Source organism: Vespa crabro, chromosome 13 (genome assembly GCF_910589235.1).
Source record: "Vespa crabro chromosome 13, iyVesCrab1.2, whole genome shotgun sequence".
Lineage (NCBI taxonomy): Eukaryota > Metazoa > Arthropoda > Insecta > Hymenoptera > Vespidae > Vespa > Vespa crabro.
In genome coordinates, this window is record NC_060967.1 from 2,348,715 (window position 1) to 2,375,502 (window position 26,788).

Here is a 26,788-nt window from a genome sequence, read left to right on the forward strand (position 1 = left end):
ATAGAGATGGGATGAATGAATGAATGAATGAATGAATGAATGAATGAATGAATGAATGAATGAATGAATGAATGAATGAAAGAGAGAGAGTATAGTTGGTTTTAACATAAAAATTCTCTGTGCATATTTGTGAGAGAAAGATTGAATGAATGAATGAATGAATGAATGATTGAAAGAAAGAAAGAAAGAAAGAAAAAAATTTTTTTTAAATCAAATAAATATAATTATATGGCTGTCTGATACGCTATATAATTCTTTAAAACGATTCTTTTTTTTTTTTTTTTTTTTTTTTTTTTATTTATTTTTTTATCTTTTCATCTTTTTTAATTTTTTTTAATTTTTTTAATTCTGTTTTCTTTTTATTTTTTTTTTATTTTCCTTTTTTTTTTTTTTTTAGGGAAATCATGTGGAGGAAAAAAAAAAGAATTTGATAAAACTTTAAGACATACACAACAATCTCTGAATGCTGCCATTTTTTTTCCTTTTATTTCCTCATTTTGATGAAATTAAACGATAATAAAATAAAACACAATCACTTTTGAATCAATGAGAGAGAGAGAGAGAGAGAGAGAGAGAGAGAGAGAGAGAGAGAGAGAGAGAGAGAGAGAGAAAGAGAAAGAGAGAGAGAGAGGGAGGGAGAGAGGGAGAGGATTGTGAGATAATTATTAGAATGATTACAGAGTTTGTACTTTGGTAATGCTTTATTATTACACGTTATTGTAATATGCAAAAGAAAAATTAACATTACAGGAGGAACAATAATATAGATATTTTTTGATTATATTTAATATTAAAATTTATAAATTAGTAACATATTATTATTAATATTTACAATTTTGTAGTGTTATTATTAATTATTATTATTAATTATTATTATTATTATTATTATTATTAGTTGTAGTAATATTATTATTATTATTATTATTATTATTATTATTAATATTAATATTAATATTATTATTATTAAAGGAATAGTATCGAATGAAAGTTAGAACAGAGAGCATTTTATAGTCGTCTATTTGTACTCATAAGAATAATGATTATACGTGCGTATAATATAGAAGAAAAGATAGTTAAGCATGACGCACGATAATGTCACGTTGTAAGATTTGAAGAATAGACGAATACAATTTTTTTTTTATAAATACGTCTCGATACTCTACCAGTTATAATAATGTTTGGCCACTTAGAGTTCATATTGAGACATTCCAGGGAACAATTGTTGGTGCAGTGTCCGATCTACGTTAGGCCTTTGATCGTTTTCTGATTTAATACAATCTCCTAAAATTGTGAACTTTTTGTGCTATTTGAAAGAATATTTTATACAATATATTCAAATCTTATATCTGAGAATATATATACATGGATGGTTAGGACACAAAAATGTACTTAATCATTTATATACATTTATTATATTTGAAGATTTCATATATAGGTAGAGATGATTTTTAACTCTGTTTTTCTTCTTTTCTTCTATTTCTTTTTTCTTCTTTTTCTTTTTCTTTTTCTTCTTATCTATGACGTACATATATGATTAAATATAAACGCGCAAAGTATTCTGACGTAGATACGCGAACGAACGTAATCAGAGAAAAATTTCTTTTTTAAATGTAGTACATAACACTTTGTTGTTATGCGGATCAATTCTTAGATCTTGGACAAAATCTCTTCGCTCGTCGCACGATCTGTAAATATGTAAATCAAAGTCATTAAGTTTTTTTCTTTGCTCCGTAATAGAACGAAAATTATTGTATTCGTTACCTTTTCATCAAATGCACCGATGGACTGCCTATAATTGTGCTACTTTTGTTCACATTCATAATTAATTATTCTGGTTGTTCGTTGTTTATCGCTCGTTGTAATATCTTCGGTGCTATAATATTTTTTAAGAGCATGAAAGATAGAACTTGATAGAACTTTTATATATATATATATATATATATATATATATATAAAAGAAAAAAAAAAGAAAAAAAATGGCTGGATAAATTGTGTCAGCATTGCAAATTTTCATTTTCATTTTCCTTTTTTGGAAATGTTTTCTGCATCTCTTTTTATATTGCGACACCTTTCTTTTTCGCAGTTATTTTATTCGACAATTCAAAATTAAACATATGCATATTAGTAGTTACACACATAAGATACAGGATACGAATACAATCTTTCTATTTTATTAATAAAAAAAAAAGAAAAAAAAATCACGTATAAAAATAGATAACATTTATTTGTTGGTACGAGGATATAAGAAAATCACTTGTATTTTGCTAAAGAAATTGAGAAAAATTGTTTAAATAAAAGAAATCGTATCTTTTCTCTCCTGCGTTATTGTTCTTTTAGTTATTTCTTTTTTATTTTATTTTTCGGTGATTGACGGGCATGGGGGTGGGGGAGTTACATTTTGTTAAAAATTTATTAAATCTGTTATACCGACATTCTCTGTTATACCGATATCTTTTGTTACCGATGGGGTTAGATAAAATTTTAGACCAACCGTCGATAATAGTAGATTTAGGAACTTCCTCGCGCCATCTATTAGATCAATCGGAGTTATCGACAATTTTTCTTCGATTCTTTTTCGATCGATCGAGCAACAAAAGAAAGAAAATGATTGCGCATGTATAGAATGCCTGCGCCTAAGGAAAGCACAGATAGACGTCGACCGTGTCGAGTTAGTCGGTTGTCAACGTTGTTTTTTAATCGAACAATGTATTCTAATTCAACGAGAGAAAAAAATGTCGAAGAATTGTTTGGTTCCGATTATTCCGATGACGAAGTCAACGACGTCAGGTGGGTGTAAAAGTTTTTCATCCGCGTTAGATATCAAACATGTGCCAGTTTTACGTAATTTCTTATGTTAGTTTCGGCATTAGTGAAATAAAGAAGCAACCGGCACCGTTATTCCCATTTCTTTCATAGACATTATGACGATCATTACTTTACTTTTTTTTTACATATTGTAGATACATTTACGTCCAGTGATATTTCTTTTTAACGATCATTTTAACGTTATTGTGAGTGTCTTTATTCGACGATATAATGTGAATACATTGATGTGGGTCAACGATATACAAGCAAGACAAATTATTTTTATGTATTATCTTTTGATATTCCTGTTGGATGTAGTGTTCTTTCTTTTAGCTGTCCAAGAATAACATCTTTCGACATCACACATTGTTCATGTATTCCCGCGTAATTCGAATGTCGTTGACCGCTTTAATTGAATTTTTTCGAGTATATTTCTCTCTCTCTCTCTCTCTCTCTCTCTCTCTCTCTCTCTCTCTCCCTCTCTCTTTTTCTTTTTTTTTCTTTTGAAATTTTCGTTCACGTCAAACATTTCGTGTGACTTTAATTGATTATTACGAAGGTTATAAAATCTTTTGAGAAATTTTCTTAAAGATCATTTTTATTTTCTAATCGAAAATATTTTCCAAATCTAGTTCTATTTGAAAGCATTCCATGAAATATTCTCCATGTAAAATGATCTTCTCATTCTCTTTAGTTATGCAATATTCCTGTTTTGTTCCTCTGTTAATAACCTGTCTCGAAAATGTGAGGGCTTGTGTAATCTGATTCCCATTTGCACAACGCTTCAAAGCGCAGGACTTGGCTTTTATATATGTATACGAATTAATCAGTTATCTAACGGTTGGTTACGATAAGAACATTAAGATTAACTTTATTGTGATAATTTCTAAGCTTTTATTTTCCATCGTATTTCTATTATTATTATTATTATTATTATTATTATTATTATTATTATTATTATTATTATTATTATTATTATTATTATTATTATTATCATTATTATCATCATCATTATAATTATTATTCATTTTCATTTTTATTTAGATGATTATCATCGAAATGATCGGAAAAGTATTTTTCTGTGTTTTTTGTTTGTTTTTACTTTTTCTTGGCGCCAATAAAAAGGCGGGATATTCAAATTGACAGTTTCCATGTTGTTTTTCTTGTTCTTTTTTTGTTCTTTTTTTTTTCTTTTCTTTTTTTTTTTTCTTCGTACGTTTTTATGATGTGACATTCCTTTGAATTTATGATAATTTTACAGAAAGAAAGATTTGTACAGTCCAACAACTGAATACGAAGAGTCGATACAGGCTATGTGTGATATTTATGGACAGACACCACCGAGAACACGTCTCAGTCGTAAGAAAAGGCACATGAAACAGAAACTGGCAATATGGTATATCATTAATCAGTTTAATTAAACTCTTACAATTTATATTAATTTATTTCGCGCGTATCTTTCTTTCATTCTTCCTTTTTTTTTCTTTCTTTTTTTTTTTTTTTTTGCGTGCGTTTTTCTATTTTTATCCCTGCCATTTCTCCTCGTCCAAGCGTATATGAATGAAAAGAGTATGTTATTTGTCCACATGAATCTTTTTTTTTTATCTGTCAAGTTTGTTACGACAAATATTGAAATAATTTCTATCCTAATGTACACATATGTAGGAATACGTTAGTAATGCATACCTAAATCCACCGGATTGTTCTGATGATAACGATTTAAAAAAATATCAAATCATATTTCTTATCAGAATGATTCTCTTTGGTATTACTTTTTTTCTAGTTTGAATTTATCTAAAAACTCTTCTTCCATTGTATACGTTTGAACATTTTTTTTTGATTTAGAATGGCCTTCATTAAATAAATATTATATTATAAATTTGTATCTCTCTCTCTCTCTCTCTCTCTCTCTCTCTCTCTCTCTCTTTCTCTATTTTTCTTTAATAAAAATTCATTTGTACTTAGAATAGTTTTGGATGAATTAATTTTGTATTATTTTTAGTGAGACAAAATCTTCGGAGAAGGAATATCGATCAAAAGTTGGTATTAGAAGGAGAAATACTTTGGATACGATTATCTTCAATGTAATGTGCGACGAGGCTGATAAATGCCGTGAAAATGAAGCGAAGGAAGAAATTGTAAATCGAAAATCTAAAAGGAGTTTGAAACTTTTACGCGGTAATGAAAGAGATTTGAAACTCGACGTTGAAGCTGCCCTTAATTATGCTGAAAAATCAGAACGTTTGATGCCATACACACCGAACAATATGAAAGTAATACTTATTTCTTTTTTATCATATATTTGTTCTTCTTCTTCTTCTTCTTCTTCTTCTTCGTCTTTTTTCTTTTCTTTTCTTTTCTTTTCTTTTTTTTTTTTTTTTTTTACAATATTTTTGTTGTCGCTTTAATAAAATCAATATGTTGAAATATTTGTAGATTGAAACGAAAAATAGATTTCGTAGTTTAAGATCAAAGCCAATTGACGTTGAGGAGAAAAAACAGGAAACGAAAGGGATCCATTTGACTCTTTTGTCGGATGAAAAAGAAATTATATCGCAATCGCCAATGGCACAAAGTTATTCAGAGCGACAGACCTTTCATGATACATTTTCAATTCTTATTAAATTGGTATAGATTTTAGATGATGATTATAAAATTGATTAGGATATATTAATTAATATATTATAATATAATATTGTTTTTAGGGAAGTACAGAACGTAATTGTCGTAGGCAAATGAGTCATGAAGAGACCCGATGGCAAAATGAATTGAAAGATTTGATTTGGTTGGAGTTACAGGCACATCATGCTGATCGTAGTCCAATGGCTCAAGATGAATATTTATGCAAACAACGAGAAGCAGTAGGCTCATTACTTAAAGAAATAATAGAATATAAGTAAATAGAAGATATTGAAATATTAATCAGTAATTTTTTTAATAATTTAAAAATGATTGTAATTTAATTTTTTTTTCTTTTTTTTTTTTTTTTTTTTAGATATAATCAAACTGTAGTAAATCATCCGGTTTCATGTTATTCAAATGATTTCAATGAACAGAGTGTACATTCTGGTTCAGGTTCAGGAATAGAGCATACTTTATGCTCTGGTTGTCTTTCAATGTATTGTCGAGCATGTGTACGTGCACAAGGAGAAGCCTTAAGACAAGTAGAAGGATTGTTAGCCCGATTAGAGGCTGCAGAAGCATTATATCCATCGTCTCAGGCATTTGCTGTTCATTATCCTTTATATAAGAGTCCAGAATTTACTGGAAGAGTTAAAGCTATGTGCCTATGGTATAATATGACTAAACATCATAGATTAAAATTACAGATTTTAGGAAAATTATTAATGATGCTTCATACTAAGAAAAAGCAAGATGAAACGTCTGATTCTGGGATAAGGTATTTTATTATTATTTTATAAAAGTCAAAGGATATGAATTATAATTAAATATATTATTTTTAGTTCTCGAGCTTCTGATATGACTGATGGTTCGGAACCACGACGAGCCATGATTCGTTTTGAATTATCTCAACAAGATGAAATTTCAAATCCATCTGACAGTAACAATAGTAATACTTCGTCTCTTGGTGGAATGTCCTTGGCACAATCATGGCCATCTACTCCAGAATCTTCATTTTCATATGCTGATGATGAAAGACTCGATCGTCTTGATTTCTACTTAGTAGAATTTGATCGTCTTGCTTATAGGTATTGAAAATTATTATAAATTATTTCATATATTATAAGTTTTTGTATAAAAAAATTTATTTTCACATAGAAAATACATAGAGGATGTACTCAAGACTAGAGGACTGAGGAAGAGTCTTAATTTTTTGGAAAGACTACATATTTCTGTACTTAGAAAAGCAAGACTTACTTTAGAGAAAAACGATAAGTACGATAATGATAGTGCTAATGAGGAATACGACGGTGATAAAGAATTAAAGAGATACGGTGTATGGAGTGCAGAAGCTAAAGAATTAAATCTTCCATCATATAGGTAAAAATAATTTATTATAGAATATAATTATATATGAGTAAAAAAATAATTAAACGTATTAACAATAATAATTATCTTTTAGAGCTGCTTTTCTATTTTTGTCGCGTGTCCCATTAGATGTGGTACATGAATTTTTGAGAATGAGATTAGAACAAAAGCCAGAACAACCAAGTCCATTGTCGGTACGTCAATTGATGCGTGAATTACGAGAGGGACTTAGAATTGCTTGTATACATCGAGATAGATTTTCTGCTCATTCTCGCGCTGCCATAGCTAGTGATCCTTTAGCATGTAATACTCTATTCGAGGCTGACGTGAAGGAATTCGATGAGAGCCTGAAAGCTGTTTTTGAAGTTTATTTAGATTATTTGCAACAATGGGTAGATATGGTTCAGCATGATAGCTTTCATAAAAATTTGATAATGGACGAATGGACCTTCGTTAAATCTATTGCTGGAAATATTATTGACGGATATAAAATAGCTGGAGTTAAATTTTGGTAAATAACATTATGTATGTATACGAATAGATATGTATTTTGATTTTATTTATTACTTTTTTGTCTTTTCTTTTTTTTTTTTTTTTTTTTTTAGCGAAATTGCTAGGACAATGATTATACAAGTTAAAGAATTTCTCGTGGAACGACCTAAGGAGATCAAGGAATGCGTGGATGACAGAGAAGATGATGAATGGTCAGGCAAGTAAGAGAGGATTCATTCGTTAAACTGTGAACTGTTTTGTAAATGTTTGTTCCATCCTAATACATGGTTCAGATTTCATTTGATGTATGTGGGACGCGAATGGCAAGGAATGTTTGTGGAAGCTCGGGAAAAGGTTGTCAAGAGTGTTACCTTGGCTAAATGTTTAAAGCGTGACATTGAAAAATGGCCAGCACTTAATAACGAGTTAGAAGAATCTTTGATAGCATTGAAGGTAAGAAATAATAATATATATATGAGCCTATTTTTAGATTATTTTTAGATATTTAGATTTTGTGTGTGTGAAAGGGATTTGAAGAAATCATGATGTTCCTAATTTGTCTGATATTTTTATACATAGTAAATAATCAATACAATATTTTCGAACTTTCTTGGTATATCCCGACGTGGTAATAAATTCAGGACTTTAAAATTTTCATTTTCATTCATTGATTTAATTATAAATGGAGTTAGGCCACTTTCAAAATAAACGGTTAAATTATTGAACTAACTCTGAAAACTTATGTGTCAAGAATTATCGTATTTGCTTGGAATATAAGTAACCTGAAATGCTTTACTGATAAATAAGATAAAGTTGTACATGTAATTATAGCAACCGGAAAAAATTAACAAATGGAGTTAGGCCACTTTCAAAATAAACGGCTCATATATATATATATATATATATATATATATATAATAGAATATTTTTTTTCTTTGATTATTATTAAGGAAAATTATAATTATTTATTTAGGAAATAGTTATGGATTTGAGATGTCGTATAACGATAGTAATCGAGGAATTTCAAAATGATCTTAATCAAGCAGAAGAGCCTAAAGCTGAATCTGATCGTACGGCAATACGTTCACGTATCAGGGAAATACTTCATCAGGCATATAGAATGGGATTCGATTATCACAAAGAGATGTGTAATTTATTTTTATCAGAAGAAAAAGCTGTTCTAGCACGTGGCCTAGTATCCTTCGCATTTCTTTGGATGGAATTTGTAAGAATCAGATGTGAACGTGGTAGAGGCTTGAGACCTAGATGGGCAAATCAAGGATTAGAATTTTTGATAATAGTTTGTGAGCCTCATTATACTAAACATTTAACTGACGAAGAATTTGAAGAATTGAAAACATCAATGGATCGTTGCATTTCCCATGTCATTGGAACAGCATCTGTATCATCCTCAGAAATAGATAGTAAATAATTTTTTATTTTTTTTTTCCTCCCACATACTCTCTATTAAAACTTATTAACGCACTTTTTAGCCTTGAAAAGATTACCTCGATCAAGAGCATCCTCTCCATCTCATTCTCGTAGCAGAACAGCAAGTATAAGTGCCTTACAAAAGACACGAGATATTTTAAAATCCCCTGAACTTTTATTGAATACGAGAAAATCAATTTCACCAAATATAATTGACGGTGGTATCCTTGTTGTAAATTCAAATATGCCTAGACAAGATAGAATAGTCAAAGCCATAAAAAAAGTGGATCGTAATATCGATGAGAGATTAAAAAATCATGAACTCATCGGTCAAGTAACCGACATGAAGGCTGTTGATAGAGTTCATATAAAAGCTAGACGAGTGACGTTTACTTGGCAAAGAGGAATTAAAATAGGTATGATTCTAAAACTTATACAAAATCTATTACAATAATATTTATTTTTCTATATACTATATTATTTAAAGGCCAAGGAAGATTTGGAAAAGTATATACCATAGTAAATAATCAAACTGGTGAATTATTAGCAATGAAAGAGGTACAATTACAACCTGGTGATCATAGAGCAATTAGAAGAATAGCAGAAGAACTTCAGATCTTTGAAGGAATACAAGATAATCATCTAGTCCGTTATTATGGTTTGGAAATTCATCGTGTAAGAAATCATACATGAAGTTACATATATAACGTAAATCTATTAAATAAGAAATGATTTAGAAGTGTATGTATATATATATATATATATATTTTTTTTTTTTTTTTACAGGAAGAGATGTTAATATTTATGGAATTCTGTGCAGAGGGTACATTAGAAAGTTTAGTAGCCGGAAGTGGAAATGGTTTGCCTGAATCTTTAGTTAGAAAGTACACACATCAACTTCTTTTAGCTGTAACAGCTTTACATTCCCATGGTATTGTACATCGTGACATTAAAAGTAGGTAAATATGATATTTAAAATAGCATTTATATTTCAAATATAATATAATAATTTGGTTCATTTCATAGCTGCAAATATTTTTTTGACAAATGAGGGCAATTGTTTAAAACTTGGTGATTTTGGTAGCGCGGTGCAAATAAAAGCACATACTACAATGCCTGGTGAACTTCAAGGATTTGTTGGGACTCAAGGTTCATATGTAATCTATATTCGTTTAAAAAATGATATTTTATTAATTATATTATGATTTATATTTTAGCTTATATGGCACCAGAAGTATTTATGAAGACTGAAAGTATTGGACATGGTAGAGCAGTAGATATATGGTCTGTTGGTTGTTGTATCGTTGAAATGGCTAGTGGACGTAGACCTTGGTCAGAATATGATTCGAATTATCAAATAATGTTTAAGGTATTATAATTAACATCTTGTTAAATATATAATTAAGTTAGATAATAACATATTTTTATTTATATTTTTAGGTTGGCATGGGTGAGACTCCTGCGATACCAAAGACATTATCTTTAGAGGGTATAGACTTAATCAAAAAATGTTTGCAGCATGATCCAAAAAAAAGATATACCGCTAATACTCTCTTAACGCTTCCTTTCGCGCAAACGTACGAGGACGTTAATGCTGATTTAAATGTTACACGTTTTTGATCCTAATTTTAAAAACACACACATATATATATATATGATGATTGCCATTTATAGTTACAAATGATGTACTTTAAATGTGTTAGAAAAAAAATGTTTTATATATTGAAGGACAGCGGAGTCCGTCGTCCACTCGAATTTTAATTTTTAATTTGTCTAATCGAAGAAGGTTCCTCCCATATCGACGTGATATAAAAATATATTATAAAAGATGATTTTATTCGAAAATATTGATGATATATTTTTAACGATTGTAATAAAGATCTTAGAAGAAAATGATCTATATTTTATATAATTAAATGAGAATTTGTTAAATATACTGGAGGAGAAAATAAAAAAAGAAAAAAAAAAAAAAAGAAAAAGAATATAAATTAGAACAAGTACGAGTGTGATGATAGACAAGTTAGGAGGATAATAGTTAGATTAATTATTGTCACATTCCATATTTCACATATGTGAATTAAACTAAGATGAAATAGAAATTAAGTGAATAAGAAAAAAGAGAAGATTCTAAATGGATCTCCACACTATTCACAAAAAAGATCATACTTTTGTTATGTAGTGTTATATAATTGTAGTAGTATTAAATTTTAGAGATTTACAAACATATATATATAATTTATATATGGATATATATATATATATCATTTTCATATTTGATAGATAGTTATGTTGTTATTCAAAGAATGTACGTATTATATTTATGAAATAAATAGCGTTAGAGAAGAAAAATATATAATGATCAATTAGTTTATTAATAGCACAAGAGGAAAACATACACTTAATGTGAGACACATACACATATGTATTACTTAATAAATTTCTTATACAGAGGTATGCTGTGTATATTTTCTGTGTTAAACAGAGAAAGTCGATCGTATTTTTATAACTCGTTTCAAACATTATGAGATCGTGTATGTTTTACGTGCTAAAGTATCGAAGCTGTGTCTGTGTCTGTATGTGTGTTAGTCGTACATCTAATAATAAATAAAACAATGGATTTATAGATATATAGATACAACGATATATTATTTGTATAATCTCATTTAAAGATAATTAATATTATTTAGATGGTTAAACATTGATAAACATTCACGATAATGTATTCTTTTCTTTTTTTTTTCTTTTTTTTTTTTTTTTTTTTTCTTCTTTCGTATGCGCTTATAGAAACTCTTATAATTTTTTTTTAAATGACAAATTAATTAATCAAACGCATAAACATTTTTTGTCTAATCGAGATTTTCCCTCCCCAAGTTATATATTTTATTAGTTATATTAATTTTACAATCTAAATATATTTTAAAAGGGGGAAATGAGTACTCGAAGTAAGGATCATCGCTACGTTTGGCTTTCGCCTGATATGCGCGTGATATTCTTGGCCGCAGATATGCGATCATAATAGTTTTTCGCGATATGTTAATAATAAGATATGTGTATGTGTTTGTATGTATGTGTGTATGTGTATATGTTTGTGTATATGTTTATAGTAAAGAAAAAAGTATTCGTACAGAAGGAATGAATTTCCGTACTCGTACTGTATGAATACTTTTTATCTCCATTATATATATATATATATATATTACGTTATATATATATATATATATATATATATATATTACGTTATATATATATATATATATATATATATATATATATATATTAGGTGGACCGGAAAGTAATGTCACTTTCTTAAATTAAATTCAAACGAATAAATTTTTAACAAGTTTTTTTTTTTTTTTAATCACAATCAAATATCGACATGCGCAGAAACGGCATTACTTTCCGGTCCCTCTAATAGTGTATATATATATATATATATATATATATATATATACACTAATATATATATATATATATATATATATATATATATATATACTAATAACAATGCATTCTTCTTCGTCTTATAATTGATAAGTATTTTCTTTTTTCTTTTTCTTTCTTTTTCTTCTTTTTTTTTTGTGATTTGTTTTCTATAATCTTAATCAAAAAACAGAATTCTTTTTTCTTTTTTTTTTTTTCTTTTTTTTTTCTTTAAATATACTGTATAGAAACATGTGTAATGCTTAATAAATAGCAATAAATAACGTTAATACGCATACGTAAATATATAATATATAATATAATAATTTATTTTAATTTTTTCATTTAATCAACAATAACGAGGAGAGACTCCATCGGGCATATTATTTTCGTAAATCTTCACGCGGCATGTTTCTTTTTCATTTTTTTTTTTTTTTTTTTTATTTTTCTTTTACTTATTTTTATTTTATTTTATTTTATTTTATTTTATTTTATTATATTTAAATAAGTAATCAAAAACGCGAAAGCACTAAATTTTTGATGTATATCTGTGTGTGTGTGTGTGTGTGTATGCGTGTGTTTATTCTTTAAACTCTGAATATATAAAAACTCGCTTGAGAGATTAAAATAATGTTGTAACGAAATTATTTTTCTCACGGCAACATGGTAAAAAAAAAAATATATCTATATATATATAGATATATATATATCTATATATATATAGATTTTTTTTTAATTGAACTAGATATAATATATATATATATATATATATATATATATATATATATATATATGTATATATATATCAGTGAGGAACGATCGCATATTGAATTTATGAAATTTGGACCATTTCTCGTTTTCTCATTTTTTTTTCTTTATTTAAATTGAACCGTCATTCTTGTTAAATATACGTAAAACATTAACGAACTTGTTCTTTTTTTTTTTTTTTTTTTCTTTTTTTTTCCATTGCTTAATTTTTTCTCATCATTGTGTGTGCTCACTTTTGTATATTATGTATGTATATCTAATTATATATGTATATATATATATATATATATATATATATATATATATATATATATATATTACGTAAAAATGCAAATTATTAGAACTTACAATCAGTAGGATAGAGAGGACCGAGCATGCATAGAAAAAAAAAAGAAAAGAAAAAAAAAAGAACAGTGCGAGTTTGATGTACCGACTTTGACTATAATTGCGTGTGTTTTTTGTTCTTTTTTTTTTCTTCTTTTCGATTTATTAATTTTAAAACTAATTAGAATCTCGTCGATCGAAAAATTTCAATTAATGATCCATCCTCTCTTACTTCCTTTATTTATAAATATTTCCATCGCAAATCATAATGCATCGGGGACAGAGAGAGAGAGAGAGAAAGAGAGAGAGAGAGAGAGAGAGAGGGAGAGAGAGAGAGAGAGAGAGAGAGAGAGAGAGAGATAGAGAGAGAGAGAGTGCATTTTTTGAATCGTCGATCATTGATCCATTGAAATTTTTCGCGATTGATTCGCAAGTATCTTCGCGCGAACGGTGTATGCGTGCGTGTGTTTGTATGTGTATGTATGTATGTATGTGTCTTCAGATTAGGATAACTATTCCTTTTGAAAGATATAGAAAAGAGAGAAAGAGAAAGAGAAAGAGAGAGAGAAAGAGAGAGAAAGAGACAGAAACATAGAAATAGATAGCGCGATAGAGAAGAAAGATAGACAGAGATAGAGCTATCCGTCGATGTTTAGATCGTTGCTCCTTAATCCATATAGGAGAACTGATCTATCGACCTATCTAAGAATTGGACAAGAGTTTACTGTGCGGGCGCCAACATACGAACGATTGGCCACGTGTTTAAAAGTGTCGCTAACGTTAACGTGTCATTCGCGCGCGCTCGACGTTCACATTTACATTTTTTTTTTATTTTCTTTTTTTTTATTTTTATTCTTTGGTTTTTTTGTTTTTTTTCTTTGTTTTTTTTTTTTATATAACAATACCATTAATTATTATTATTAATATTATTATTATTATTATTATTATTATTATTATTATTATTATTAGTATTATTAGTATTATTATTATTATTATTATTATTATTATTATTATTATTATTATTATTATTATTATTATTATTATTATTATTATTATTATTATTATTATTATTATAATATTATGTGTCACAACTTAAATATATTAATACTATTTCTACAAACGGGATGTGGTCCAAAAGTTTTTAAGCGGACCAAAAGTTCTTAAGCAATAATTAAAAATCAAATGCTCTTTATTTCTAAGTGTTCTTTTTAAACTCGTAATTAGACTTGTAATTTTATAAGCTTACTAAGCTTGCGGTTTCTTACGATCTGTCAAAAAAAAAAAAAAAAAAAAAGAAAAAAGAAAAGAAAAAGGAAAAAGAAAGAAAAAGAAAGAACATTAATTCAAACATTGTCTGGCAAAAGAGTAAATGATTTTTAATATTACTTTAAGAATTTTTGGCTCACTTTACGAATATTTACGATCCATTACGTATTTTCTTTCAAAAGGAATTTTTTTCTTTCAAAATATTCCTCGACATAATAATGTTCATATTTATAACAATAATTAACAACAATAACAATATAGTTAATAACAATAACAAGAAGATAAGGATAAGCAACGAATGATTCAAACGCTGTTTAAAAAAAAAATCTATATATATATATAACATATGAAATAAAAAAAATCATTTTAGATTTCTTGTAACACACACACACACACACACATGTATATATATATTATGATTTTTTTTTTTTTATAAATAAAATCATTAACAAACCAGCGCCCGCGCGAATGGCACATTTTTAGGAAGTGATGAGCTAAAAGTTTTACGACCGACCGAATTCTATATTGCCTACTACACGCAAACGGCTACCCTCCGATATTTTCTTTTCTTTTTTTTTTTTTTTAACACCTTTTTTTATTTTTATTTATTTAATTTTCTTTATTTTCTCCACTTTCTCTTCTTTTCTTTTCTATTCTTAGCCGCGAGTCGCCGTATAGAAGATAAGTGTTTTTCAATCCGAACATTCGTCTCTTTTGTTTAATCGATTTAGTTTAGTTTAGTTTAGATTAGATTAATTTAGTTCAGTTAGTTAGTTAATTACTTTTTTTGTGTCCTTTTTCTCTCTTCTCTTCTTTTTTTTCCTTCATCTTCTTCTTTTTTTAAAAGAAAAGATAGATAACGAGGTATTAATAGTGCCGTAATATCGGAGAAATTTATATGTATGTATATGTATGTATGTGTGTGTGTATGTGTAGATATATATATATATATATATGTGTGTGTGTGTGTGTGTGTGTGTGTGTGTGTGTGTTATGTACCTTAAAATCTACGACAGCATTCGATGAGATTTTACTTTCTTTCTTTCTTTGTCTGTTTCTTTTCTTTTTTTTTTTCCTTTCATTATACTTTTTAAAGATTATATAATATAATAAACCATTCAGATAAAACTAACAATTGTGCGAGAGCATTGAGTTTTATAATATTATATTATATCATTTTAGCTAAGTTACGTATAATAAGATTTATGTAGTATGTATGTACGTATTTTTGTATGTATGTATGTATGTATGTATGTATGTATGTATTCATATTCGGATGGTCAAAAGTTCCAAGGTAATTATAAAAATCAATTACCACTTTTTGTGACCTTTTTTTAGGCTCATAATTAGGCAAGTAATAAGTATTGAAACATAAAAGTTTTAGCCTCGAAGAAAGATCTCGGATAAGAATAATTGATTTTTAGAATTATCTAGGAACTTTTTAATCATACCATGTATTTATTGTATGTATTTCATCATCACTCTCACGTACTTTCTTTTATATTTATTTATTTTTTTTTCCTTAACTTTTCCTTTCCTTTTCATTTTGCAATAGATAATAAATACTTTCATCGTTTCACAAGGTCATCAATGATCTAATAACATTTCGTTGTTTTCTCTCTCTCTTTCTCTCTGTCTTTCTCTCTGTCTGTCTGTTTTGCTTCGCATTTTAGGCGAACTTTTCTTTTGTTTTTGTTTCTTTTTTTGTTTTTTTTTCCCCCCTAATAAACATGTGTTTATCTCTTATTAGAATTCTTTAACATAGTCGCCATATCTCTTAATGCTTGTTCGAGGGTCTGAGCGAAACGTAACGAGTTTGTTTGACCGTCACTGTGAAAGGCCGAAATTTGAAAGATAAATTTGTTCTTTTGCATGTTGTAACAGCATCCATAACCGTCTGGAACTACTGGACCATATCCAACAAAGGCGTGTGTCTTTGTGGTAACCTGTTGAAAGAAAGAAAGAAAGAAAGAAAAAATAAGTAAATAAATAAATAAAGGAGTATTAGTTTATTATATAAATAATTATATATCAACCATATTTAATGATTTGTTTGTAGTAATTTGTTGTTTTTTTTTTTTTTTTTTATAAAATTTTCATTAACTTCTTAATGAAAATTTTAATATTATCTAATAATAATAATAATTAATTTAATAATTCAATTAGGATAATAATTTATAAGAAAAGAAACACGAAATGAAAAATTGAAGTGAAAATTGCTTTTGTACAATTTTAATGGTAGACATTATGCGCGTCGCACCCTCTTCTTCATTCGTTCCTTTAGAATAGAATCAGGCTTACAACGTCACTTCCGACAACTGGAAACTCGAGACGTGGATTGCATCCGGTCTTTCAATAGAGCCGGAAGCCCCTAGCAATTACCTTTGTTACCAAATTGGATCTCCAAAAGTAACGACCCAACTCAATAAAATTCTTCCTTTGTAGGATTTTTTTCAAATTATTTTTATTCAAGTCTATTATACATATTTTATTTTTCCGTATTGATAATCTTTAAATGTGTAATATTTATTGAGACAATTGTTAAATTTTAAATGATAGTATTCATCAAGGTTGCTTTGAGTAATCATAACTAAGGGAATGATCAAATATATCTCATGATTTTTTTTTATAGATCTTCATAGGAAAGATCGAGATCTTGATTAATATATCCTTGTAATAGCGTTAAATAGTATAATTTATGGATCTCATAGGCGTCTACATTAATTTTTAAAATATTTAACAAAAATCACTTACGCATCTTTAATTATAACGATGGGACAAAGATTTTTTATAGCGACTTAAAAAAAACAATTATTCTTTTATTGAGATTTCTTTTTCTTTCTTTTTTTCTTTTTCTTTTCTTCTTCTTTTTTTTTTTGTTTTTGATTTGCAAAACAAACAAGTTTTTAGTTCATAAAAACTACAAGTCTAATGTTACAAACATAAAAAGTCTCAAAAATGAATCAGTAATTATTTCATTAATATCGCGTATGAACTTTTGACCTATCTTCTATATCATAAATTCATTTGGATTTAAAACTTTTTGACGTATAGTTTATATGTGTAAAGATTAGAAACAAAAACAAATAAGAAAATAATTTTTATTATAACATTAATATAATAGATTTATAATTAAAACAATAGTCTTTGTTTGAGATATAATTTGAATGCAGACGCCAATGAAAGACATTTTAGTCGAGTAGGACGTAGATGGATGATCGATCATGATTATACTGACCTGCGAAGTCGAGAGAGCGAAGTGATTAACGATCTTGTAAGCCTCGTCCGTGAAGATGTCCGGGATCGGTTCTCCGGCCTCCTTCGCAACATAACGTAGCCCCATCATATGGTTGTCGATTCCTCGTCCTGTTATATTATCATTCATTTCCTTAGTTTGTCTTTGTACTGCCAAGTCGAACAATTCCTTGATTCTATCCGCCTAAAAAGGAATAAACAAATAAACAAATAAACAAACAAACAAACAAGAAAAAAAAAGATAAAACAAATATTACAATAAGAATTAAACTCAATGTAGAAGTGTATTTAACTTAAAAAGAAGAAGAAAAGAAAAAAAGAAAAAAGAAAAAGAAAAAAAGAAAAGAATTATTTATCCCTCGAAAGAATTTTTAAAAATTATAATACTTCGTGATATAGATAAATTTTTATAGCATAGTATTTTTTTCCCGTCAAGGTCACCTCAAGAACGTAAACGTTTTATGTTAAAAGATAAAAAAGAAGGAAAAAAAAAGAAGAAGGAAAAAAGAAAATATATATATATATATATATGCGATAATTATCTAGGTCAAGTAAATAATATAAAAATAGTGTACGTTGCATAGACCAATTCTCTATTAATATGGTCGATACTTTTTCTTGTTGTTATCGTTGTTGCTGTACAGTATACATAGTATCCAGATAAAAAAGATCGTATGAAGGAACAATGAAATAAATGAGAAACAATAGGCGTTTGCCTGCGCATTCAATGAGGGTGAAGGTTCGATAGGAAAACAAACGGAAAATCCCCTTAAAAGCATCCTGCAAACACTCGATTGGGTACGAAAAGTAAGGGTATAGTAATATATCTAATTGACTTGTCTTTTTCTTTCCTCGCGAAAAAAAATACTCCTTCTTTCGTTTTGTTCAGCCCTCCCCCCCTCTACTGTCCCCCTCCCTTTATTTATCAATATATTTTTTTTTCTCGATACTACGTAAACATCAATAGACTATCAATAGAAATATTAATGTTAAGAATGATGAAATAATGAATTCATTTAAAAGAAAACAATTGTTTAGAAAAAATGTGTGTCAAGTTTCAGTTACACTGTAAATGGTGAACTGAACTCTTTTAGAGCCTTCGTCTTGAATGTTGTTAAGTTGATTAGTTGATTGACTTTCAGGATCGCCTTGACACATAGCCTTCGCCCAAGCTAAGGCCTCTGGACTTGCTGCTCTTATAACGTCCACTCTTCCAAGTGCAAATCGACGAATACCAGCACTTTCATACGTAGCTACTAATTTTCCATGCAGTCTATAAGATACGTCATAGTAACATATTATTATAGATACTTATGAAATATGGATGAATTAATCGTATAACTAAAATTACCTGAAATATGTTAATTGTAATGCCAGTTGTATGTAAACGTCCGGACTTATTTTGCATGATTTTATAAATTCCTTCGAATAATCCGAGAAATTTAAAACGCATAAATCTAAATCTTCGACGAGTCTAAACAATTTAAAGATTGATGAATGTTATCTCTCTCTCTCTCTCTCTCTCTCTCTCTTTTCTTTTTTTAATTTTTTTTTCTTTCGTTCTTTTACCAAAAAAAAAAAAAAAAAAAAAAAAAAAATAATAAAAAAAAGGGTAATTCACTTACGCGTCAAAATTGCTCGAAGCTTCTCTGATATTATTCAAACTGACTTCTGATAGATTCCATTCGAGTTTCTCCGGTGCTGGAAGATGAGACGGTACTAAATTTTCTTCGATCGGTGCCATGGATTCAATCTTTTTTGTTATTTCCTCGATGGCATTTAAAATTGCTGGTGCCTCGCCCGCTGAATGTTCGTAACAGACACCCCATAGACCGTCCTATGAGATAAAAGACAAGAGAATTTTCAATATTAAACAAAATCAACAAAGGTGAATCATTCTGTATTTCTTTTCTCATATTAATCCATATAATACAAATACAACGATGATTATTACTTTGCCAAGTATCAATTGGACAGTTTGATCGAACCAACGATTAGCAGCCAAATGTCGAGATCCACCACCATGAAGAATGTGATGAAGTACGTTTGCTAAATCACGTTCACCTATCCATCTATCATTCGTTCTATATGGATTATTGAATGTTGCTGGTAAGACGTCATCATCGATGCAAACGATACATAAACATCTTTCTAATAATTCTATGTTGTGACGATTACGTTCATCTGTAAAAATGTAATTATTGATTTACATGTAAGTATATATTTACATAGGTATATGTATAATAATTATCTTTAATCATTTCAACATTTAACGTAATGCATCTCTCTCTCTCTCTCTCTCTTTTTCTTTCAATAAGAGATAACCATCCCTTGCTCCTATCGCACGTGACAAAGGGAGAGCTTCCTTTTACTCCATTTATCTATCCTAACTCTCTCTTTCTCTCTCTCTCTCTCTGTGTCGACCGTCTTTATATCATTATCTCTCATCACTTACTCAATTTATAACGATGCCTTGTAAATTTTACTCTGGATATAAACTCGAGTAAAGGGTTGTTATAGGAATATTGCGAATATTGATATATAAGCGATTAAACGATAACTATAATTATCTAAACGTCAAATATATATATATATATATATATATATATATATATATATAAATTAATTAGATACAGATAAATGATGATAGTTAATTAATTAGAAATTACTTTACTACTGTAATAAAGTTTATGGAGTTTATTATTTAAACGATTGAAACATTGTGATAATTCTTAATAAATATTATTAGTTCGCTTGCACATTTATAAATATATAATTAAAATATAAATAATTTATATATATATATATATATATATATATTTAAAATAAATTATTAACCCTTTGACATACAAATAAAATGCGCTTAGACGCGTCCATAGTTTACCATTTAATTACAATTTTTTTTTTTTTGGATTAGATTTATTGGTCTAGGAACAAGTTATATCTTTTCCCTAAAATAGGTTCGGTTAGTTGAATAACAACACTCTCCGAAATAGGTTCATTACTTCCTTGAATTACGTATTGTTCTGTGTATATTTTAAATCGATAGCAATACCCAGAATTGGATTCGCATAATTTATAAAATTTGATTCCAAATCTCGCTCGTTTCGATGCTATGTATTGGACGTAATTTAGTCGCCAAAGACAGTTCTTGACGTCTCGGAGACGTCAAAGTCTACAATGGCACATGAAATGAATGACGTCTCAGAGACGTCATTGTATATCAAGTGATAAACATTAGGTACATACTTTTCATCAATTCTTCTCTTGCTTTTGCCCAGACAGGTCTTTTGGCAGTTGTTAGGATACCAATAGGAGGTGTTACAGGATTAGCCTTTGTTTCCATGATTTTTAAAATCTGTTGTATCAATTCGCTTTCAGTGATTCGTCCTCGATCCGACGCTCTAACAGGAACACTATAAAACTACAAAGAATAGCCTTGAAGTCATTAGTTTTTCTCTCTCTCTCTCTCTCTCTCTCCCTTTCTCTCATTTTCTTTCTCTATTGTATAACTAATAATCAGGATTGTTGTAATACCTGATTATGATGTACAACTATAATATGATCACCGGAAGTAGCTCTGTCAAAAATGATTTGTTCATCAATGTTGATACCAGGTCGTCGATATATTCGAAACATTTGATAGTGTTGAGCCATACATAAAGGTTGCATTGTCTTTCCGTCCTTCGATTTAACTCGTTCGATTTCTAATTCGGACCTATAAAAGAAGAAAAGAAGTAGTGTTAAATTATAAAGATTTCTTGAAAGTAAACATCTCAGTCTGGTTTTTTTTCTTTACCTTTATTTTTTTTTTTTTCTTTTTTCTCTTTTTCTTCATCTAAAGTTTCTTCTTAGGCAAAGAAATCAAAAAAAAAAAAAAAAAGAGGAGATAAGAACAAACAAAAAAAGAAAAAGAAAAGAAAAGAATAAAAAGCAAAAAGGAGGAGTTCATTTTTAGCAAGGCAAAATGAAAAGGGCTGTGATCCCTTTCTACACTATCTCTGTCTATCCTCTTTATGCTCGGTATTCTATGGATCTTAGAAACCGGATTTCCTTTCTAGAAAGTAAGAAAGACAGAAAGAGAGAGAGAGAGAGAAAGACAGAGAGAAAGACGTGCCTTCTCTCTAAATTGATTTCAGTGTGGCTTCTTTTTGTCCTGAACGAAATCAGTAGTTCGAACGATTCCTTAAAGGCATTCATCCTTTACATGGTTCCTACTTCGCTTTCTTGCTTCTTCAAGATTCGAGTGGGCGACGACTTAGCTTAGCTTAGCTTAGCTCAGCTCAGTTCAGTTCAGTTCAGTTCAGTTCAACTTCCCTTTCCACAAAGGATATAAAGTAGTAACTTCCAGGTACTTGTATCCGAAAGGACGTGTTCTCGCATCGGTGAAATTGAAACGTTCATTCTGAAGACGTCACATCTTCAGTACGAACGTTTCTTGATCGTTACGATAAAGGAGAATTTTACAAAAGGAAATTTGCTTGGAGAAAAGAAAGAGAGAGAGAGAGAGAGAGGGAAGAAGAAAGGGAGAAAGAAAAATGAAAAAGAAAAAAAAAAGGAAGAAGAAGAAGAAGAAGAAGAAACGATTTTTCTTTTCTAATTGAATTGATCTTCTGTGTTTTTTACCTGTCCAGCAGTTCCTGATAATTAAGGAGTTCCATTATAAATCTTCCAAGAAATATTGCTGCATCCTGCTGATTAGTAAATTGTTTTCCCTCTAATACTATGCCGGGATTACTATTGATCGGTAATGCCAAAGGTACAGATAGATACATGTCGTACAACCACCAATCGGTAGCCTGAAAATAGAGACGCCGTGTTACATTAATTCATTGATTATAATTTATAATTCATGTTTATTTAGAAATGACGTTAATTATTTTTTATCTTTATTATTATTATTATTATTATTATTATTATTATTATTATTGTTATTATAATTAATTTTCTTTCTTTGTATTTTTTTTTCTTTTTTTTTTTTCCTTTTTTTAATTCATTTCTAACGCGACGATGCGACAGAATATTTTCAATGGCTTTTCGCACAGAAGGGAATTAGGGAATTAAAGGGCCATGCAATTTTGTCGTTTAATCCGTATTTAATGACTCGTCGGACGTTTCGCGCGATCATCCTCGATGTTTTTGTATGAAAAGAAATTTTTTATGTAAAAGTAATATGCATACTTTTTTTTCTTTTTTGTTTTTTTTTTTTTTTTGCTTGTCGGATTAAGAATTTATTGGAAGTTTTTTCTTTTTTCCTCTTTTCTTTTCTTTTCTTTACGAATTTTTTGACACCTGATAGAAAGAGAATACTTCAATCATAAAATAATTAACGTCATAGGGATGAAATTTTACTTGAAAGTTTAATTCTTTTATTATTATTATTATTATTATTATTATCTATTATCTATTATCTATTATTTAATAATGAATGAAAATTATGAATATTAATTTTCTACTCTTTGGCAAATGCACGAATAAATTTATGACAATTTATCGCATTTCAAATTACATATATATATATATATATATATATATATATTACATATATATACATATATATACATATATATATATATATATATAAATTATTATTGTTTGACGCCTGTAGGAAGTAACAGATTTGGTCGGTAACATGCGAGTCGAAGGAAACTGTATTTATTTTTAGTGTAAGTTCGTGGAAAAAAAAGAAACAATTTCCTCTTTGGAATCCGCGTATAGACTTCCGCAGTAACGCGGACGTTTTATAATTGTAATAACTCGTGTACGGTATGCACGTGTTAGAGTCAGCTTTTTTTTCCATACTATTCTGGGTCACATCGCAAGCGAACTCTCGACGTTTCTATACAAGTTTCACGAAGTCGTCTGCATGTCGATATAACGGATTAGGTTTGCTTTCAAATGGTCTATAGATAGCAACCAGGAGCTCGATCGAAAGCGTTCTTGAAAGCCATTTCCTCGTATATACGTAATATTATCGCGATAAGTCTTTACGCGATATGAATTTTCTTTCTTAACCATTTACTATGATCCTTTTTGGCCTTTGATACTTTTTGAATATCGCTTATATTTGAATCATTTTTAATTTCAATGTATTTGTATTAATTAAAAAGCTTAATCCAACGAATATATATTTATTTTCATCTATTAACAAATTCGTTTATTTATAATTTTTCTACTTTTTCCTTTTTCTTTTTTTTTTTTTTTTTTTTTTTTTTGAGGTTATAATAATTCGACCGATACAAAATTAATATAAAATTCATTAAGGTTACCGTTGTTCGATGATTCATTAATTGATGAATAATTAAGCAACGTTATATTGTTCTTTCTTTACTTAAGTTGATCAATTAAAGAGTTTTATTTTGTCTATAGATTACAATAGACACATTATTATGTACCTTCAAATATTGAATTTTTAATAGTATTAGTGAAAAAGAAAAAAAAGAAGAGACATTCATGGCGCGAAATCGTACCAATCGCATGCGATTAAAATATTAAATATTCAAGATTTAACGATAAAAATATTAAAGATTTAACGATAAAAATATTAAAGATTTAACGTTAATTTTTAATTTAACGTAAATAGATGAAAAAATGAGAGAGATAAGAAGAAGGACAAATGAAATTCGAACGAACGAAATAAAAACTTGTTATAATTGAGAAAAAGAAGAATTCATAGAAGAGATAAATTCTAATTCATTGGATATAGAATGAAATATTTGTTGGATTTTGATTATTATTCTTTTATTTTAATTAATAAAATTTTATTCTTATTAAATTGATTAAATTATTCAGATAATTACAATAAAAGAATTTTGACGTTCGTATTTCGCGGGGTACGACATTCTTTTGTTTCTAAAAGCTTTGTTTTTTTTTCTGTTGTGGCGACTTTGTCCTTTGTATAGTACAATGTTCCTTTATATAATAACGCAGTAGAACTCAAGCAGTTAGGATTTATTTGATATCGATTTAATTATTTACATTTAATAGACGATTATTATAACTGAATAAGCATAATTTAACGTGCGTGCATATGTGTGTGTTGTGTGTGTGTGTGTGTGTGTGTGTCTCTACGTAAGTTATTTTATTAATTTTCTAACATTTAATTTTTATCATTCGATAGGTAATAATTCGATAAATGAATGAAGTTATTTAAGTACAATAATTTACTTCCTCTCAAAATAATTTTTACTACGTATAATCAATTTGGACAGTGTTGCCAATAAAAACAAAAATAGAAGTGATGAGAAAGTTCAAGTGATTTGATCAACGTAGTACTTATTTCTTTTCGGTTGATCGGCCGCTGTCGTTTTATGAATTTTTCATCGTTTTATATCGGCGGTGCTGCAGTTTAATCATTTTCCAGAAGCAACGAAGAATATCGAATAGCGATCAAAATGATGAACGCACGAAGGAGAAGTTATGAAAGTAGATTATCGGTATGACTGAAATGTCGCAGTAAGTATTTTAATCGAGGTTAACAATTTTCTTTTCTTCTCTCTCTCTCTCTCTCTCTCTCTCTTTCTCTCTCTCTCTTTAAGAGCTTTTCATTTTTAATGATTTTCTTATTTCCAAGAAATATACGTTTTTATTGCGTTGATTAATGCGATCGATAAATTTTATTAAGGTTAGCATAAGTTTTATAAAATGTTAGGCCAAGAATTACAATTTAATAAATTTTCGTTACGAAAAATGTTTCGAGTGTTTAACGGAGGAAAAAAAAAAAAGAAAAACAAATATTGCGCTGGGGTTAAAGAAAGATCTCTCGTCGTTTCACTTTTTTTTTTCTTTCTTTCTTTTTTCTTTTTCCCCCGTCAACGTCGAATGCATCGCCGCCATGTTTATGCAAAATCCAAATTACGCAAATAACGTGTGAGCTGTTGCACGCTTGTTGCGCTTTAAACGCAATGAGAAACGCAAATCGCGTTCGCGAAATAACGACGGACGCCGCGCGTTATATAGTTCGGCAACAACGACGACGACGACTACAACGATGACGATGACGATGACGACGACGATGAAAACAGAGAAGAAAATGTAACAAGATCGGTCAATAGTTTTCCATCCGACTCGACGCAATCTTATTCAAGATATACGAGAGACGCGTACTTAACGACGGCAAATCTTTCGTCCATATTTTTTAACCACTGTTTCTAAATTGCATCATGCGAAAAGTGCACGTGCATCTACACTTCGCAACCACAGCAGACGAGATCTGCACCTAACTCCTTTACGAGAGCTCATCTGTATCTTGGTCGTGTACGCGTATGAAATTGCTCAGATCAAAAAGATATGTATGTCTCTACCTACGTTAAATACGTACGTAGTACCAGCCGAACAAATACGATAATCATCGTTTCGCACGCATAACTGCAATAAAATCGTTTTTTTTTTTATCTTTCGTTCTTTCTTTCTTTCTTTCTTTCTTTTTTTTTTCGCCCATTTATTTCTAACTTTCGTCATATACGTACAACAAAGATCTCTTTGTTAACATTTTGAAGGCGAGATCGATCGTTTGAAAAATCGCTCTAAATCTTGAGAACAGATTCCTACATTACCAACTTGGCGTTTTTGAATTTCTTTACTCTCTCTCCCTCTCTTTTTTCTTTTTAATTATTAATTTTTAATTTTTACATTTCAATTTGGTTATCGTTAATATTATTAATATTGTTATTTCCAAAGGATTACGAGTAATATACACGTAAGAAACATAATATATTTTTTCTTATGTGGTATAATAAGATTATGTGAATACTTCTGGGTCAAGGATAACGGTTTCTCCATATATTTGACCAAAAAAAAGGAAAAGGAAAAAAAGAAAACAGAAAGGAAGAAAAAGAAGAAGAAGAAAGAAAGGAAGGAAGGAAGGAGAAAGAAAAGAAAAAAGAAAGGGAAAAGAAGAGATTGATCGTATCAAAAATTACATAGCGTACGAGAAACTTGCTCGGTGAAACGGTGTGTTGCGCACGCGACTATTCACGGTGGGAGTTCGAAACCATTTTCGAACGTCAGCCTGTCAGGCGGATTGGTTTAAGCTTTC

The 26,788-nt window shown here is 28.9% G+C and overlaps 2 protein-coding genes across 7 annotated transcripts in view; one reads left to right on the forward strand and one right to left on the reverse strand.

The window, feature by feature from the left end:
• Positions 1–2,437: 2,437 nt before the first annotated feature.
• Positions 2,438–11,527, forward strand: LOC124428767 (mitogen-activated protein kinase kinase kinase 4). Of its 5 annotated transcripts, XM_046973233.1 has the most exons (18): positions 2,444–2,787; positions 4,067–4,201; positions 4,808–5,078; positions 5,242–5,433; positions 5,511–5,701; positions 5,801–6,205; positions 6,270–6,515; positions 6,586–6,807; positions 6,890–7,306; positions 7,401–7,508; positions 7,581–7,740; positions 8,261–8,711; positions 8,781–9,134; positions 9,206–9,393; positions 9,505–9,673; positions 9,745–9,867; positions 9,936–10,087; positions 10,159–11,527. In XM_046973233.1, exons 1-18 carry the CDS (start codon positions 2,615–2,617, stop codon positions 10,336–10,338), a joined length of 4,137 nt encoding a protein of 1,378 aa, XP_046829189.1. In that variant the 5' UTR covers positions 2,444–2,614; the 3' UTR covers positions 10,339–11,527. The 5 variants fall into 5 exon arrangements, 4 of the variants coding, with proteins under 4 accessions (XP_046829192.1, XP_046829191.1, XP_046829190.1 ...); XR_006943278.1 differs by lacking the exon at positions 10,159–11,527 and having other exon boundaries at positions 2,439–2,787; positions 9,505–9,677; positions 9,936–10,077; XM_046973234.1 differs by lacking the exon at positions 5,242–5,433 and having other exon boundaries at positions 2,443–2,787.
• A 3,538-nt stretch (positions 11,528–15,065) lies between these two features.
• The window catches only part of LOC124428770 (vesicular acetylcholine transporter), a 59,498-nt gene continuing 47,775 nt past the window's right edge, over positions 15,066–26,788 (reverse strand). Inside the window, exons 5-13 of one of the 2 annotated variants that reach the window (XM_046973246.1) lie at positions 22,378–22,550; positions 21,289–21,469; positions 21,001–21,175; positions 19,706–19,935; positions 19,377–19,588; positions 19,103–19,225; positions 18,838–19,024; positions 17,735–17,935; positions 15,066–16,442 (exon numbers count right to left, since the gene is read on the reverse strand). In XM_046973246.1, coding sequence (XP_046829202.1) covers positions 16,233–16,442; positions 17,735–17,935; positions 18,838–19,024; positions 19,103–19,225; positions 19,377–19,588; positions 19,706–19,935; positions 21,001–21,175; positions 21,289–21,469; positions 22,378–22,550 — 1,692 coding nt within the window. In that variant the 3' untranslated portion in view covers positions 15,066–16,232. Of the gene's footprint in view, positions 16,443–17,734; positions 17,936–18,816; positions 19,025–19,102; positions 19,226–19,376; positions 19,589–19,705; positions 19,936–21,000; positions 21,176–21,288; positions 21,470–22,377; positions 22,551–26,788 lie in introns of both variants that reach the window. The other variant, XM_046973245.1, reaches the window with a different exon arrangement.

Coding starts and splice junctions, on each gene's coding strand:
- LOC124428767 (XM_046973233.1), top strand. CDS start 2,615: ATGTATAGAATGCCTGCGCCTAAGGAAAGCACAGATAGACGTCGACCG. Junction 5,079..5,241: donor ACACACCGAACAATATGAAA/GTAATACTTATT, acceptor AAATATTTGTAG/ATTGAAACGAAAAATAGATT. Junction 5,702..5,800: donor AAAGAAATAATAGAATATAA/GTAAATAGAAGA, acceptor TTTTTTTTTTAG/ATATAATCAAACTGTAGTAA.